The following is an 18,634-nucleotide window of genomic DNA, read 5'->3' as shown; positions in this document are numbered from 1 at the left end:
AATACCTATTTACACAAATGTATAAACAGACAGAAGACATCAGTCTTCCTTTAGGGTGAAAGATATATTTGTCAGCAGTTGTTCGACCCTTGGCCAATGATTTTATTTAATTTAAAAATGACAGTGACAGAAAATTTAAAAATGCCTCAAAGCAGAATATGGAAAACTCTATAAAAATGTGTGTACCACACTGAACATGGGCCACAGGAAGCCAAGGAGATGATGGTCATTAGGAGATTGTCCTTCGGACAGATGAGACAACACTGGGCCTTTTTGTCAAGGCGTGTCAGTTCTTTATTCACTGATGCAGCACTGAAGCACACCAAGAAATGAACTCTTGGTTCATTTCTTGAAAAATGAAATGTGTTATATTCTGGGGCTGCTGTGCTACATCTGGTGCAGGGCGTCTCGATGCAGGGTATGATGAAATCTTAAGACTCTCTGGGTATTCCGGACAGAAATGTGCTGCCTTGTCAGAAAGCCTGATCTCAGTCACAGGTCATAGGATCTTTCAACAGGATAAAGACTCAAATGACCCAAGAATCACCAAGAGCAAAACACTGAACTATTCTGAAGTGCCCTTCACTGCTACAGGAATTGTTCGATTACGTGGATTGCCTGCAAAGGTTGTGGAACAAAACATCAAGTACAGGCACCATCGTTTTTGTTCAGGCCTGTTCCATTAGTTTCTTTTTTGTGTTTAACCATACAAAAGTGATTTTCACTGGTTTATTTTCAGTAAACTTTTACTCATTAGTACTTTTGTCAGTTTCAAGTTATTTTAGAGACCACTGTGAGTTTTTCAGTCATCAACAGAGAGGCACCATCTGCCTCCTCACCACAAGGTGTGCTCTTTCACTTTTTATTGCTGTGCTGCCGTCTGTAAACGTGTTCATCTTGATCTGAGTTGAACATTGCTAATCTCTACTTCTGTTTGGTACTTTTATATTAATAACACTAGGCTACAAAAAAAATTTTTTTTTGAAGTTTTGCACCGCTGAATCCAAAAATGACATTGATTTTTCTCAATCAGGTCAGGTTTTTATTCTAAATTCATGTAAAGAAATCTGATCTTCTGACTAAATTACATTTTTGTGACATTATCAGTTCATTTCTGTTCATATTTCTCATCCAACAAAGGTTTCAAGGAAAAAAGGTCCAACACAGTGTATTAATTAAATGCTACAAACTTGGATTTCTATAAATTGAATAATAAACACTAAGGGTAAGTACATGTAAATTGAACATTATGTCTTCGTTGTGTAAAATTCTCCGTCTCTTTTCCGTCCTGATGGAATCTCTCCTGCTCATCACTCAGTGATCCGGATGTCAGAACAAGTCCTGCATTTTGATGCTCATGTTGCTCCATATTCAGAAAGTTGACCTGATTGAGCAAAACCAATGAGATTTTTGGATTCAGCTCATCAACATGACCCTAAAACTGTTGAAAACCCCCTGACATTTTTTTTTGGCTGCTGACCAGAGTTATTTATGCTGCAATATTTTAATTCCCTTTGGGAGATTTTTTAGGATGCATTTTAATAGCTGTTGTGCTCATTGGAAAAACCACAATAAACTTGGAAATGAAAGCGGGTTTACATCATTAATATCAACTTGAAATTTATTCTCATACTGGGGTGGTGACGGTGTTGAGGTAGAGCAGCTGCCTGTTTATGGCATCTCTAAGTCCTTGATGCATTCAGTTCCTGAGTCTGGACCTTACTTGCTCTTTACCTATTTTCTGTCTTATTTGCTGCAAATAAAGGCCACTAGAGCCAGAAAAACCTTCAATTTCTTTTTCACTAAAGCTTGATTAAAAGTGATGTCAACAAAACTGGACAATACAGTTTTCAAACACAAAAGCTAAGGATCTATTCTGAAACAGCCTTTATATAAAACGTGAAACATTGTCCTTTATTGGCAGGACTTTGCAGGGACATTGGAAGCTGTATTTCAATGTCATTTTAATAGAACACCCTTATAACTGTGAACATTACTGGTGAAGTTTATTTGAAACATGAAACTATGTCAGTTTTACCCATTTTCACTTTAATATGTTTAGTGCTGTAAGAACAATTTGCCTGTTTACAGATTTCTGTTTTGACCTTTTTGTCATGTTTCAGACCATTATGAGACCATCCATTCCATCCCATCCATTTTCTATACACCCTTGTCTCTAATGGGGTCAGGAGGGGTGCTGCTGCCCATCTCCAGTGAGACATTTGGGGTGAGTGGTGGGGTACACCCTGGACTGGTCACCAGTCCATCGCAGGGCCATTATCAGACCAGTAAAATCTAAATATGTACAAAATTATTTAATTTATTAAGGGAGACATCCAAACCAAGCTGCCCTTATGGGAAAAGTTGATCTACTTTATTCAATCACAAATACAGAGTAATTAATCATATTTTTACAGTTAGTTTTCACGGGCCACACTCAGGTCTGATTACTGATTTGACTTGTAGAATCAAGAAATATCACTGAACAAGAACCTGACTGACAACATGAGGTAGGCTCAAAGATTTGGAAAGCCAACACTTTTGACTGACTCAAACTAAAGAAATTCAAGGCAAATAGTAAACAGTGCTACTGCCATCAGTTTTCAAAAGGTAAGAAAACCGTTTCTAAGACTTTGGAGCTTCTTCCCAGAATTAGCAGGCCTCCAAAAAGTATTACAAGAGTAATTTATGTGGTTGGTGCAAAACACACAGCTAGCCAGTTCAAAGGATGGCTTCAATCTGATTGGTTTGCACATCAGAATCAGCTTTATTGGCCAAAGTTCTGTAGAAACAAGGAAGAAGAAATTTGACTTTAATTTTATATGCTCTTTGTGTACAGACATCACATATAGACAAATCATTTTGGGATAGATAAAATTTAAAAGGAAACTAAATCAATAACCCAGAAGAACTTCTAAAGTTCTGCAGGTTTCACCTGTCTAAGTTAAGTTCTGAGTTAATGATTCACCAACAAGAGACACTGGGCAAAATGGCCTCCAAGGGAGGGTCCAAAGCCAGAATCACAGCTGGTAAAGAAAAAACAAAGACAGGCCTCTTGTTTTCCAAAAAAATCTAAATCTTCATGGTCCTCAAAACTTTAGAGAAAATATAGTTTGGACTGATGAGACAAAAGTAGAACATTCTGGAAGACGCATCGGTCAGGCTATATGATTGCATCTGGTGTTGGACGAGCTTAGTGTTTTATTACATTTACAATTAAGAATCCTGACCATTAATGCTCCCATTTTAATACATTTTGATCTGAAAACCGAGAAAGAGGATGGCTCAAAGAACATGAGTATTACTCCTTGGCACCATCGTCTCACAAGCACAAGATCCCAGGTTTAAATCCTGCCTGGAGCCTTTCAATGCTGAACTTGGACACTGTTGTCCAGAGGAAAACTGCAGCTCTAAATGTCTGACAAGAAATGTTGAAAACCAGAAACCAACTGCTTAACTGTATTCCATGTGCAGGTACGTTGTTTTTTTAACACATAGTTGTTCCGATTACTGTGTTAAAAAGGATAGCAGTTGAGCTCAGGAACTATACCATTTTAACTGGACTTGAATGAAAATGAGATCTTGAAAATCAATTCCTTGTTAAAATAGAATGAAATAAAACAGTGAAACTAAAAAAAATACAAACATTCAGCTGTTTGTATTTTCTGGATCAAATATTGATCCAGAAACCAGCCTGGGTTATGGTTTAAATCCAATTAAAGAATGCAAGCAGATTTGTATTTCTGAACACCTTTAGTATCTTAAATTTTTTTAAAAAAAGGTAAATGGAAATAAGCAGGGGAAACACAAAATAATTCAGATCGATAGAGTGGATCTGGATCAATTAGTTCCTTCATTCCTCAACATTTACTTTTCCTCTTGCACAAACCATCTCATATTTAAACATGGTCATTTTTGCTGGTATTTAAATATTTCAGCAAATTATGAGAGGTTATAAAAATGTTCAAATCAAATTTGTTTTAATCAAATTTTGAAAATTTTAATTATTTCACAGGATGTATGATATAATATTAGCATCAGCTGATGTTTGTGGGTTCTATTAACAAAAAAACAAAACAAACAAACAAAATATATATATATCGGTCCAATAAGTAAAATTGTGCCGACATTAACTGATTTCCATCTTGGTCGTGTGACATTAATAGTGATGCAGCGCAGGATTCAATTGTGTTTAACTGAAGAAAGAAGCAATAACAGCAGTAGTTGTGTTTACATTGACCATTTACTTGTGCAGTTTGAAATTTCAAAAATGAATTTGACAAAACTCGTTTTTCGATACGTTTTTATCACTACGATGATTGGCCGAATAAAAATTGGTTTATTTCACAAAACTGCAATGAAAAACTTTTAATAAGCACCTTTTTTTTTGCATCACGAGTCACAGGTCAACAACCGGATGTTGCCACTCGCGCAAACCACAAAGAGGAGGAACAGGAAGTAGTTGATGGACTGTGGCACAGCAAGTTTTATGATGACATGGCACGTGAACAAACTTTTTCATGTGTGATTTTGTGTTTCTTATTCAATGGAAACATTGCCAAATTGTTTTTTTTTTTTTTTTCAGAATTAACGGAATATTGACAAAGTTGTGCACACAGTTTTATTGAAACACAGCTAATGTGGTTGTTTTCTCATCGTGTATTTTTGGTTGGATATCGGCCCAGATTTTCACATTTGTGCATCCCAAATATTGAAATTTGACTTATGCATTGATAGAATATGATGCTTGTTCAGATCAAAAAACATGGTAAAAAAAATACCTTAAGTCATCATTTGTTGAAGCTGGTTAAGCTTAGCCAAGTTTATGGACAATGTAAAACATTTTTATGACAAGCAGCTTCATTCCATTCTTGACTTTTTAGATCAAGAAAGATTAAACGACAAAAACAGGGCAAAGGACCTCCAACTTGTAAATTAACATACAGTCAATTAAATTGTCAACTTTTGTGGAGGGGAAGATGGTGAGTCATATATTTTATTTTAGCAATATCTGTTAATTACATCACCAGTTACCCAATGTAAAGACACGAACCAAGTACAGCTCCATGTCAACGAGCTCTCCCGGTGTTTAACGTGGCACAACATCTCGCGTGCAGTTGATGTTCGTACGACACAAAAGAATACATCAGAATATAACTTACCAGCGTCATTTGGCAACAGCGTCATACCAGCAATGCTATCCTTTACAACAGCGCCCCCCGTGGCTAGGTGTCTCCCCCTCCCAACTACAATCAAACGGAAGTCGAAGGGTTCTGGCCAACAGACCACGCCCATACTGCAAGCTTCCACATCCCATCCCGAATATCTTCAATATGCACACAAACACACTTGTTATAAAAATATATGGTTCTTTAACATGCAGTGTGATTTGCAAGCAGCTATGCGGTCTTCTTGGTTCCATCCTTCACGGTCCATTTGTCCGGTTCGGGTCTGTAAGGGAGATAACAGAGTCGAGACAAATAACTCCCCCCGCCCCGTGTGTGTTACCCTACTCCTAATCTCCATCTGCGGCCGCCATGACGGGATGACGGTGTTTAAACCCGGCGCAAACAACATGGCGGAGGTTAAACACAAGACTCAAGACAATATATTAAATACAGAACATCGATGTCCACATCTCGAAGACGAAGACTATTAAATTAAATGTGTTCACACAACCTAATGTTAAAAGAACTGTCAAACGTCAAAGCACGGAAACAATAAAGAAAGCACTATAATAAGAACAAATAACCCGTTACAATCCAGACGAGTTTTGCTTCCGTCGCAATTTCTTTAAGCTGTACTTCTATTCACAGAAGAAAACATGGATCCAGATGCCTGCTCGTGTTGATCTGAGAGAGCTCACCCTCGAGCCTCGAGTAGCTAGTGACATGTGAACCCCGAGAGGAAGGCGTCAGAAGGAGAGCAGAGCCGCCCTGGGGTCTCTTCCTGTGGGTCTCTTCCTGTGGGTATCCAGCGTCAAATCCTGTACTTCTCCGTTGTTTGCGTAGCACGAACACGTTTCACCCAGGTGGCTTTTGTAAGATGGCGTCTGAGTCTGCGCAGTTCCGGAAGAAGAGGACGGTGATGGTGACGTAACAAGAAAAAAAAAGCGTGTTATGTTTTTTTTTTTTTAACAGTGAATGGTCCTCATGTGCACGCCAGACCGATGGAGTTATCGACGACAAGGACGGATTTGATGTGGCATCAGGACACACTCCGTGTGCTCCTATAGGCAGAAGGTAATGTGCGTGCAGATAGAAGAGCACGTGCTGGGATATGTTTGATGTTTGGTGGGCAGCCATTACTGGGCTGTGACTATGGCCTGCAGCTAGCTAGGTATTTCTGGCTTAACAGCACAGTGATATATGTACTATCGGATCTACTGAGAGCACAGAACAAAGACAATCTTACTAACATACACGGCATTTCATTTGACTCTTTTTATCAACTGCATTCTTCACCATCTTGCTGCCATTAGTCGCTGGCTAATGGCAGCTTTTACATCTGAAACATAATCAACAGGATAGTTAATAACATTATATGTGTGTCTTAGCAGAGTGGGTTTTAGACTGAGCATACATTTGACCAAGTCTCCAAGGTTATTCATTTGACTGTGAAGGACTAATCTTTAAACCATTGTCCTTAGTCAAACAAAAGAGCAGCTAGTAGCTGTTAGCATTGATTCCAATATGGAAGAACCACAAAATCTGTTGAAGGTTACCTTCTTGATTTTTCTTAAACGTTGATATGTTTTTTTCTCTTTAATAACAAACCTTCCCAAAAGAAATCAAGTTCATAATCTTAAATCAACGTCTAAGGTAGAAGACCGAGAAGCTAACCATGGCTAACCGCTATTTTGTTTGAACTTTTCCAGAATTTGACATAGTACCTGAATCATACCAATATTTAAGCTTCCTGTTGTGTTTCAATCCAGTTTTGTCCATCATCTACCCCCGATTGTTCCTTGTGGGTTGGTGCATACCTCCAGCAATCAATGGGCAAATGGTGGGTACAGATCACCAGTCCATCACAGGACAAACAACCAAGCTTAGTGGCTTATTCTTAATGTCAAGAAAATTAAACAAGAAGCAAGTTAACCTACTATGCAGCTTTTTGGACTCTGGGTGGAAGCTGTAGTACCCAGAGAGAACCCACAAATATTTATGGAGAAAATGCAAATTCAGTACATAAAGATTCTGATTTGGGTTTGAACCGAGGACCTTTGTACTGCACAGCAACAGTGATAACTGCAGTAAAATGCAGCCCCAACCAGTATTGTTTGACTTATTAACTTTGTGCCCAAAAGTTGCTGCTTTCAACAGAAGACTATTGAGAAATGTTTCCTTCTACTTTAACAGCCAGTGGCCTGAAATAACTTTCTGTGATCTTGACTGATTCTTGGTGTTGAGATATTCCAATGTTGTGAAAAGCCAGGTATACCATCCAGTTTAAGGTTCTATTAATAGAACACCTGGATTGGCCAGTTTTCTGAATATGTTTAGGTCATAGTGTAATGCAGCTTTGCCCTCACCCCCACTGTTGCTGTGCACTGCTGATCAGCTAGCTAGGAACCGGCTAAAGTTGCTTTCAGTCAAATTTGGCTGTTGGGTATTACTCCTTCAGTTGGAACTCCATTTGGCAAACTTCAAGTTTTAGGGAAGTTTGATGGCAACTGCAAGCACATAGCTTGTCTTATTAACCAACTTATAGCAGCTGGTTATAGTTGTTACTATTTAAAGAACAGAATGATGAGAAGAGATAATAAATATCTCCACAATGTCTCAAACCATCATATTTAGTGGTTTGTTTACAATTTTGCTTAAGTAAATATAGTTGGAATAATGATTATGAGGAGGAGATGTGTTCTGTATTTCTACCGATATTGTGACGCTCTTGTTAATTTGTCCTGACATTTATTTCTGGCTATCCCACATTTTCTTCAATCTTTCCTTCTTTTCCATCTCCACTCTCCCTGAATATTAGCATCTTGGTCACTAAGATTTATATCAGTTGAGGGAATAAAATGAAGTCTTTCAAACTACATATCGTATTAGCAAGCAGAGTTTCTGTTAGGAGGCAGAAATATTGTGCTAGTTATGACTCCACATATTGTACAACTTTAAACTCCACTAAATAATATCTGTCAGCAGAATGTCGGGTCTAGTTGTTTTATTTAAATAAGGCAGTCGTCATAGATAATGATGTAGATGTAGAACTTGAGGTTTTTCACTCGGTTTTTTTCCACACAACATGACAGAGTGTTGGCTGAAAGTTGAATTCAGCAACTGTTTCAGCAGTGGAGACAAAACTGAACTTTGCATATACAGACCTATTCATTATTGAAAAGTTTTTTTTCAGTAACTAAATGTACCAAGTCAAATATATTAAATGCAATAACTCAGCTTTCTTTGTTAATTGTGACGATTTTCTGCTTCCAGCTAATGAAAACATGACATTTAAGAATAACGTATTACATCAAAGCAATACAAATCATTTTTAATAAATAAATGTGGTGGTAAGAATTAGTTTTATGTCTGCTTAATTTTCAAAATTTATTGAAAATGACTGTAGAACCAAGACAGGAAGTGCAGCTGGAATGCCTTCTTACCAACACAGTCATGTTGAAATTACAAGTTTGACTAATTGGGGGACATTTGCTTTGTAATATGGAATAGGAAGAGTGCTATTAATATTTTAGGATTTTGAACCTTCAAACACTTGCTATCATACAATCAATCAATCAAATTTTATTTGTATAGCACCTTCCAGCAACAAGGCATTTCAAAGTGTTTTACATCATAAAAACTAAAATACAAAGTCATAGAACACAGTCAACAATAACACAGTACTATGTGTTACTAAGATCCAATAGGAAATGCTTATAAATGTATCCATACAACTATAATTAGATGTGCAATGGTGGGTTTTACAAGCAGTGGCCAGTTTACCAGTAGTTGTTCTGGACAATATGTTTGGGGTTTTCCCCCCCATAAAAACTACAACACATGCAATATTGTTTGTTTAAGCTTTATTTCAGTTCTACAATAACATGTAAAAATTAAATTAACAACCAAACCTGTCCCTCCGGTTCCTGGATGGAGACAGAAGTTTGGAATCTGTGTGTGCATCAAAACCTGTGTGTAATGTTCACTTAGCTGACTGTGGTGTGTGTCTGTTGTTGTCATGGTTTTAAATGCGCAGATTACAGTTTTACATAACAAAATGTCTGACTTTATAAACTGCAGGGGCAGTTTACACACTCACACTACTTTTGTACCTAGAAAAATTTGATAGGCTGTGTAAAATTGGCTTGGTGTCCCCCAGTTAGTGTCAGTTTTTTTTAGGTTGATGTCACATTACAACTATTTTAAGAGAGAAACCCGTTTCCCACTGCCCATAAACGCATCCTGATGAGCCACATTCCAGGATGGAAAATAAGAAACCTGTTCTTTTTCAGGATGTATAAAAGTAGGGCTGGATAATATAGCTTAAAAATAACATTTCTAGTTGTTTTTTTTCATACCAAATCCAATTTCTGATTTAATCTTTTTTTTTAAAATCTAATTTTCTTAAAAAGAAATTCCAACTGACAGAAAATATTTTTCAAAAACTGGATTCAGTCTCTTCTGGGATTTGACCCGAATTCAAAGTCCAAATGGATATAAGCCGTAAAGCAAGATGGTAGAACCAGGCTGAGCTGATATCACTCTGAACAATGGAAGCCCAAGGAATGTAATGGAGAGGGAAAAAAAATCAAAAAATAGATTTTTCTCCAAAAATCAAATCATCATAAACAGAAAGTTTGATTAATTGATAAAATTGGTTTATTGCCCAGCTCTGTTTAAAAGGAAACTGCATTCTCTGTGACATATGTAGTTGGTTTAGGCTGCCAGAGAGTGAGAGAGAGCAAGACCTTCTACAGATAATGGCTTTCATTGTCTTTCATAAAACATGTAACTTATTGTTACATGCCAGTAAAATATAATATAGAATATTATATTGGGATATAATATTCTAAAGTATATTTAGAATTTAATTGATAAAAAAAAACAATGGTGATATTCTGATATACAATGGCAGCTCCCATAGTAGCGTAATGGTTCTGTGCTCCCAATATGATAAATTAACAACAGATAATGAAAAACAATATTTGAATTTTGTTCTATCTTCATCTTATATTACAGTTTTCAAGAGAAATCCAAATTGGCTAACGTTGTTAGGATGGAAATGAGCTACAAAGTTCTGATCGGTTCATCTCAATTGTGCAGTGTTGAGTGGTTTGTCTCGGAGTTTTTAGGGGGACTTTTTAGGATCAGGAAAATGTACGATCCAACTATATTTAGATAAAGACTTGAGGCACAATTCATCTTTTACACTGTTGCTCTAAGCTGTACATTTAAGATTGGAAATATCGGTTTGCTGTATCCAAAATCTCAGATGAAATGTCCAGCTGTACTGACACAGTATGGATCTTGTTTTTCAGGATGCCATCTTGAAATATTATGCCGAGAAGTGGGATCCTTCTGGGGTCGGTTCATGGCCTCTTTGAAGACGCGTCAAGGTATGGTGATCCTGAAGGAAGGGGTGACTGCCCCTGCAGCAGCTCCAACGGCTGATCATTCACCTGCATGCCTTGTGGCTGTAAGACCAGGAAAGGTGCAACACAGTGGGACTGTCCAGGGCATCTGTGTGTCCACCAGTGAAGCAAATATTAGTGGAAAACAGAAGATGCACCCAGCCAAGGAGGCCATCATGAAGATGGGTGAACTCAGGCATCCCACCTGTATAAACTCTCCTTCTGATGTCCTGTCACCTGACTGCGACTGTAAAGATGTCAAAGTGACACTAGACAACAACGGCATGTGGAATGAGTTCTATAAATGTAGAACAGAAATGATTCTGACCAAGCAAGGGAGCAGAATGTTCCCTTACTGCCGCTTCCGCGTCACTGGCTTGCAGTCATCAAGGAAGTACTCTCTGGTCATGGACGTTGAGCCTTTAGACGGCAGTCAGTATAGGTGGACGGGTGAGAGCTGGCAAGTTTGCCGAAAAGCAGAGCGTCACGTGAGGAGTAAGCCTTTCGTTCACCCAGACTCCCCAGCAACAGGTCAGCACTGGATGCAGAGTCCAGTGTCCTTTTACAGACTGAAACTCACAAACAACACCTCAGACCAGGAGGGGAACATTATCCTGCATCCGATGCACCGCTATTTACCGCAACTGCATGTGGTCCAGGCAGACAAAGCCATAGAAGAATTTAGACTGAACGGTCCCAATGTTCTCACTTTCACTTTCCCCCAGACTGAGTTTATAACAGTCACCACATACCAAAACCCCCAGTTTACCCAGCTGAAGGTGAACTACAACCCGTTCGTTAAAAAACTGAAGGAGGACCGGGTCAATACATGTGGCTTAAGACTCAAAGGAAACGCAGACAAAGATTCGAACAGTTACGAAGGCAAGACGAACACTGAGCAGCATCCCGTGAAGAAGAGCTTAAAGATTTTGCTAGCAAACCACAAACCCAGAAATTCAAAAGCATTGGACGTGAAACTATCACCGCCAAAAGAGCCTCAGGAAAAATCCACAGCGAGCAACACCCAGCCAGCTGCTGCCACCACTCCAGTGGAAAGTCCCAGGTAAGTCCTGACAGTTCAATGTGAAAAATATTTTATTACTTTTTTGCCACAGCAAGAAGTCTTTAGGTCCAAGTCAAGATGTCATTAAGGCAGCGTTCTTCAAGAAGTCTCTGTTTCCACGGTCACTCAAAGCCCTGAAAGACTAGGCTGGTATTTTGTATAGAATGAATGGCAAATTTGATCTCAAAAACGACTCTTCCAGATCGGTCTGGCTTTCTAAAATGTTTTCTCTTTGATATCTGGTGGTTCTCAGTGTTTAGTAAACTCCCTCTGATAGCATACCAAAATGGATTCTGTTTCTTGAGAAGACCTTTTGTCCTGTAGAATGGAACTATCACTTTGGATTACCTTATTGTGGCAGAGGTTTATTTTATGAATTAAGTACTGACATTTGTCCCGTTGTTTCCTTGGTTTTTAGCAAAAAACATTCTCTAAACCTTTGTGAAACCAACCCAGCATCGCTTTAAATCACCTACCTGCATTTTTTAAATATAACTGTACATTCCTCCTATTTAAAAGTAAATCCTAGTTTTAAAATTTAAATGAACGATTCTCAAATAAAACATTCCTGCTTATAAAACATAATTTAATATCCATGCAACAATAATTGTAATGAGTTAAAATAAGTGTGTTTTTTTTTTTTTATTTAAAGTTTTTTCAGTTTGTTTGTTTAATGCATCAATTTGTACTGACACTGCAGGTAACTTTACATTCATTTATCAGCCATTCTAGCACAAGAGCTTTAACTTCTCATATCAATGTGTGTTGGACGTGTTAAGGGTATCATGAGTAGGTTTTAGAAATGAAAATGTGTATTTTGAACTGATGCATAATACATTTGTTTTCCTTATCTTCATTTCACCTTTTTTTGGTGCTATTGTTTACCAGATCGCTATTAATAGATATTTCAATAACTTTATTTACAGTCATAAATAATAAAATAAATGAGAATATTATTTGAATGTTCATTTATTTTTGTAACTCCATTCTGTTGGTGGTTGATGCAGTCTTGTGTTTTTTGTTGTTGTTTTTTTTCTCTCTGTTAAAAATAATCAAACTCTGCCATTGCTTCTTTCCTGTTGGCCATATTTGTTCACTCTGAACAAACATGGCCATCATCAAACTCGCGTTTGATCTCGAGAATGAAATTTGCAACTCATCACATCCGGACACCACACACCGGACACCACACACCGTAGGGCCAAACCTTCTACACCTCAGATTTGGTCGTGTCTATGGGGTCCCTCGCATTTTGAAAATGGGCAGATAATTTAAAAATCCTGCTGTCTGAACCTTAGCCAATAGCAGTATAGTTACAGAGATAGGTCAGGATAACATAAAAAAGTCTGACATTAGGTTTTATCAAAACGGAAAGTATTAAGGATAGTCTCCAAAGTAGACCGGGTGTCTGCCGCGTGGTCTAAAACCGGGAGCTGGGCTGAGAACTAAAAGATTCCCCTCTACTTTTGGAACCTCTTGGGACTGCTTTTACGGCACATTAATGACATTTATTGGCAATACAGTCACCATGCCAGAAATATTAAAATAGATTTAATTCAATGTATTTATTTTGCACCAATTTACAATAAATGTAAATTTAAAGCAATTTAGAAAAACAAATTCATATTCTTTTGTGTAGAAATATTGTAATAAATTTGAGCCATTTCATGCCCACTATGCTTCAGTTTAATCACACTTATGCTACAGCACACTCATTATCAGCTAATGATTTGTATTGACAGATAGTAAACAGTTAATTATTTATCTCTACTTTATAACAGTCCCCCCTTCAGTACTAATTTCTGTGACCTGTCTATTCCAAATTTGATTGATTTTGTTTTTTCCCCAACACACTTGCTTTTTAAACAGTTGAATGTAACCAGCATTGATCATAAATGCTGCAGGTTTTTGATGCTAACAGTGGAGGGTCCAGTTTTTCCACGTGTTGATTGCCAATCAAAGCCAGCTATTCATCTTTTTATTGAATTCTTTGTAAGTGGACTAAAAAGAGACATTGATGTCAAATATCAAACAGATGTAACATTTTTGTAGCATAGAGTGCTGCAGTGCTAGGGGTAGTGAGACTGTCTTCCTCTTTCTGCTCAGCGTCCCTCCACCAGAAATGAGCAGATTTAGGTCCAGTCACTGTTGAAGATAGATACGAATTCTGGATCTTTTTGAACTATGCCATTACAGAAACAAAACAACTAAAATGCTAGGGATTCTATTACGGGTGCAAATGGCTCCAAGCAAACAATTAAAGTTATGCTTTTTTTCTACTGTATGCTTTTAAATGTTTCTTTACCTCACTTTTTGTCGTCAGTTGTGTAACAAATTGAGCAAATTGACACAAGTAGTATCAGTAAATATTAACAACAAAGTGTGCCGGTGTCACTAATGTGTCATTTCTCTCTGGTTTCCTTCAGCAGCAGTTCACGTCCAGTCCCGAAGTTAATTTCTGAGCTAATTTGCGAGGCTCATGTCTCACTGCAGAGATGTCACAAAGAGCAACGTGGCAGCAACCACAGCAACTCCTCTGGAGCAGCACAAGCCAACACTACGTCCACAACTTTGACAGACAGACTGACTAAACAGAATATTGTTCACAAGAACAATGGATCTCTCACTACATTCACCAGGAAAAGTTCAACTGTTGAAACAACCAGAAATGTCAAAGACAACGAACATCTGTCTAACTCTAACTCTATTGCCGATGCCAGAACAGTCTGCTCCTCTGCTGCTCCTATAGAAGAGGAGGTTTCCTTGAACAAATCACATCAACAATGTAACGTAGGTGCCGAGTCGGATGGTGTGAAGCAACAGAAACGACCAGCTCGACTTCCCCTACCAGCACTAGCACTTTTTTTAAAGCAACATTCAACAAAATCTAAGAAGGCAAAGAACACACCGGAGTCTGCTCCTCAAGCACCTCTGCCCGAGTCCTGTGGTTCTCTGAGTCCTGCCGCAGCGCCTCAACAGGAAACCAGCGTCAAGCCCATCATGGAGGACTGTGGAGGAAACAATCTTCTGCCAGATGAAAAGCTTTTAAATGTTACTGAACAGGCAGCTGAAACAAATCCCTCCAGCCCATCCGGTCCAGACCTTTTCACTGCTTCAGATGCAGCAGTTCCAGATCCAAAAGCTAAAGATCCCTTCATCACAATTTCTGAATGTTTATGCTCAGAGTCAACAGCCCCTGACCATAAAGCATTGATATCCAACTCTGAGAATACATTCGGCTCGCTTGAGATGTCTGCACTCACCCTTTCCGCATCGTCTACCTCTGGATCACCTGATTTGTCCTTGCATCTCAGTTCGGCATTGTCTCTCCCGGACTCCCCCAAAGCAGCAGCAGAGTCCTCCACACCACCTTCAGGCTCCCGCTCCTTGAAGATCGACTCTCTGCTTCCGGACCCTCAGTGTTCCTCGTTCGACTTTGACCCTTTGTCGCCAGCGAGCTCCCCAGAACCTTTACCTCCTCTTCCAGCCTCATTAGCTTTAGAACTTGACTCTGCAACATCTGCTGCAGCGAGTACTCCGGAACCCCAACACTGCAGAAACTCATCAGTCTTTAAATGGCATACGGTGTTACCTCTGTCTGGGACATATGCAAACTCGTCTTTCACAACATTACAGCCCCAGCAGCAGTCGTCTCCTGTAATGTCGGTCACTTCGCCTTTGTTGTCCTGCCTTCCTGAACCACAGAGTGTTATATCTTCGACGCAGACCACTCCAAAAGACTCTATTCCATCATTTCAAGACAGCGAACAGTCTCTGCCTTTCCCTGCAGAGCTGTCCCCCCTCACTCTCCAGCTCCCACTGTCTCCAACCTTCTCTTCACTGGACGAAGACGGCTTGTCGCCCACAACTTCCCTCTCAGAGCTTGTGCACTTTTTCTCCACCGACGACGACATCGGGGTGGAGTTTTCCAACACGGACGTGGCGGCCGTGACCAGCCAACCTTTGCCAGTTTTGGAACCGGCACGGCCCTCTGTGCCGGTCCTGCCAGTCTCAAGCAGCAAGCCCTGCAAGAGAAAGAAATCAACGAAGCTGGCCAGGTTGGAGGTGGGTCAGACTGGGAATGAGTACAGGAGTAAGCAGCCCAAAGTTGAAGAGGTTGAGGAGCAGCTTTTTGTCTCTTTCACATCAAAGGTAAAGTGAAGTTAAATGTTTGGTGGAAAAATGTTTAAAAAGGATAGTTCCAGATTCTTATGTTTGTGCTACATGGGCCCTTTGGCTTTAGCTTTAGTAGTGCTATGGATTCCTGGTGTTTTGATCTGGGAGGTCTTAACCATCCACTGAAGAGAATTCCCTCTTTTTCCTGTTCCAGTTAAATACATGGGATACTGTCAGGAAGCATGAACCAAATCCTAAACTTCCTCTAAACATTCTTTGCTTTTACTGTGACTTACTGGTGATATAGACTTCCTACACAAAGTGATTGATTTATTTTCCAGAGGTGGAGAAACATCCATCCATTCATTGATTTCATCAATCCATCTTCCTCTCCTAACTCAATCAATCAATCAATCAAATCTCACCATGAACAGTGCAGCACCCCTTGACTCCGCAGATGGTTGGTTCCATAACTACCAGAATGTTTTGCAGTATTACAGTGAAAACATCTGAATTTATTATAAAAATGTCAAATATAATAGAGGTCTTAGTTATGTACAAATCTGCATGTGATTTAAAGCAATGCCTCAAGCAGCCATGTTTCCAAACATCTGTCACTGCAGAAACATTTATTTACATCTCTGTTTACATCAGTAGTATTGATTCTGATTCATATCATCAACCAATCATTTGTGTGCATGTTTGCCGTTACTGTATTTTATAGACTCAATAATCACTGTCTGTTGTCATTATTAACTTGTGGACTAATAATTTTGCTGTATTTTAAACATTTTCCCATCGATGTATTTTGAGAATAAGAATAAAAAAATTCCTATCGTTTCAGGAGGCCCTAAAACTCCACACTGCTGAGTCATCTGAAGAGCTGCACCCTGACCCTCAGCTGACCCCTGACCCCAAACCTGAGGAAGAGGCGGACGACGACAGCAGCAGCAGCAGCAGCAGCAGCAGCAGGGGTATTGCAACAAGCATCATTCTTTATCAAACTATCCGAGTTTGATGAACAATGTTTTCACCTAGTGAAGTTGAGGTTGTGTTGGTTATAGATTCTGGTTATCTTTGGGGGCTGGGGGTGTTTAGGGGGAGATGATGATGAATTCAGGTCTGACATGAACCTTCACAATTTTAACAGAGAGTCTGGAGGAGACAATCGCAGTTCATGAGGCGACTCTTCTTCAAGACTTGAAGCTTATGAAACACAGGCAGGTCATCCACCCTGTGCTGCAGGAAGGTATGCATTACTGCCTTCTAGGGGTGCACCGATAAATATGCCGGTCCATAAATCTGCCCATGATTTCCCTCATTTTAGGTGATCGAGGTTTCAGGCGATACTTACATGTGAAACTGATCTTATCCACTGATCTTATTTACCTGCTCAAAGATCTGAAGATCAGCCACTTTGGCTGATTCTTTTTTGCTCTGCTATGAGACTGACCATTAGGTCACATCTACTGTTAACAACAGTCATCACAATGTTGCTAACTCGTTAACTTTGTCACTATATTTGGCAACTTTTCAGACAAAAAAAACAACAAAAAACGGTATTGACGAAAATTGGAATCGGCAGGTCAAAAAAATAAACAAATCATTAAAAATCATTGATTGGCCAGAAAAAAACTACAATCGCTGCACCCCTACTGGACTCCAGTGAGTTGACGTAAAGCTATCATTGGCTCTAAGATAATGTTTCCCTCCTCGTGTTTGGTGATGTTTGTGGCCTCAGTTGGTCTTAAGATGACCCTCCTGGATCCGGCGCTGTCCATTGACCTGCAGTACCTGGGAGTCTCTCTTCCCATTCCCCTTCCTGGAGTCGTTACGGAGCCACTGACCCAGACGACCCCAACCTCTCAGGGTAGGTATCCTCACAGACTTAGTGCTTTTATTCTGAAAGAGTTTCTGTGTTTTGAGATAAACAGAACTAACCATAAAATGTTTTGAAATAAATCTTAACATGGTAAAGTGCCAATGATCCAAAATCTAATTAGCTTTTTTTTTTTTTTTTTTAACTATTATTCTTTTGTCTTTAGGGGGTTTTGCTTCATTTCAGTCCAGAACTGGAAAAACTACAGATTTGACCCAGATTAAAGGCTGGAAAGAGAAGTTTACCCCGTCAGAGCCCGAATCAACGTCTGCTCCAAGACCTGAAGGTGCTTCACATCATGTCCCTCAGCTTTAGTTAATTCAGCACAATGCAGAAGGGTCCATAACTCTGGAACCTCTCCATGTTTAAACTACAAACAGATGCATTTTCTGAGGAGTTTATGTGTCAGACACACCGACTAATTCATAAGTTGCCAAATAGAGAAACAACATATGTTTTTTTTTAGTTTGTTTACAGACATGCAGTCCATTTGGAAATTATTCAAAGTGGTTAGCTTTTTTCAGATTCTATGATGTTACAGCATCATTCCAAACTGTATTGATGTCTTAGCTCTCATGAGGACACTTGTCTCCTCATGGACCCGTCGTCTAACATGTGAACGTTTTGGGGCGGACAGTCAAAGTTTTACACACCTGAAACTGCTACTCAAGTTATTCAACAGGTTGTTGCTATGTAACCAAAAAGTGAGTGAGTTAAGTTGATGTCACCCACCTTGCCTAGTTGACCCTGAGAGACTGAGTGGCTAAAGCCTTTCCTCTGCCTTCTTCTCCCAGAAGGCTGTGCGGTTCTGGATTAGAGTTCAGTGAAATTATTGAATATTCTATTATATGTATTATCTGTTAGTATTGATCGCATCTCTGTCGCTATATATAGCTATAGCTATTATAGCGCATTATAGTTAATATAATGCGCTGACGTTTATAGTTTGTGCAAAAAAAAGAACATTTATTTAAAAATTTTACACATCTCTTCATTG

General features: G+C 39.1%; 1 protein-coding gene across 5 annotated transcripts in view; it reads left to right on the top strand.

Annotated features, from left to right (window-relative positions):
• Positions 1–1,043: 1,043 nt before the first annotated feature.
• The window catches only part of LOC102227721, a 38,830-nt gene continuing 21,239 nt past the window's right edge, over positions 1,044–18,634 (top strand). For 4 of the 5 annotated variants that reach the window (XR_002754517.1, XM_023353226.1, XM_023353227.1 and 1 more), the window contains exons 1-7: positions 1,044–6,242; positions 10,487–11,642; positions 14,069–15,794; positions 16,603–16,732; positions 16,909–17,007; positions 17,500–17,628; positions 17,804–17,923. Coding sequence is in view for 4 of the 5 variants with exons in the window: in XM_023353226.1 (XP_023208994.1) it covers positions 10,540–11,642; positions 14,069–15,794; positions 16,603–16,732; positions 16,909–17,007; positions 17,500–17,628; positions 17,804–17,923 (3,307 nt within the window). In the remaining variant the exon portion in view is untranslated. The remainder of the gene's footprint in view (positions 6,243–10,486; positions 11,643–14,068; positions 15,795–16,602; positions 16,733–16,908; positions 17,008–17,499; positions 17,629–17,803; positions 17,924–18,634) is intronic. The other variant, XM_023353225.1, reaches the window with a different exon arrangement.

This window comes from Xiphophorus maculatus, chromosome 19 (genome assembly GCF_002775205.1).
Source record: "Xiphophorus maculatus strain JP 163 A chromosome 19, X_maculatus-5.0-male, whole genome shotgun sequence".
In the NCBI taxonomy this organism is placed as follows: domain Eukaryota; kingdom Metazoa; phylum Chordata; class Actinopteri; order Cyprinodontiformes; family Poeciliidae; genus Xiphophorus; species Xiphophorus maculatus.
Note: the sequence above shows the minus strand (reverse complement) of the source record. Positions and strands in the feature narration are given on the sequence as shown.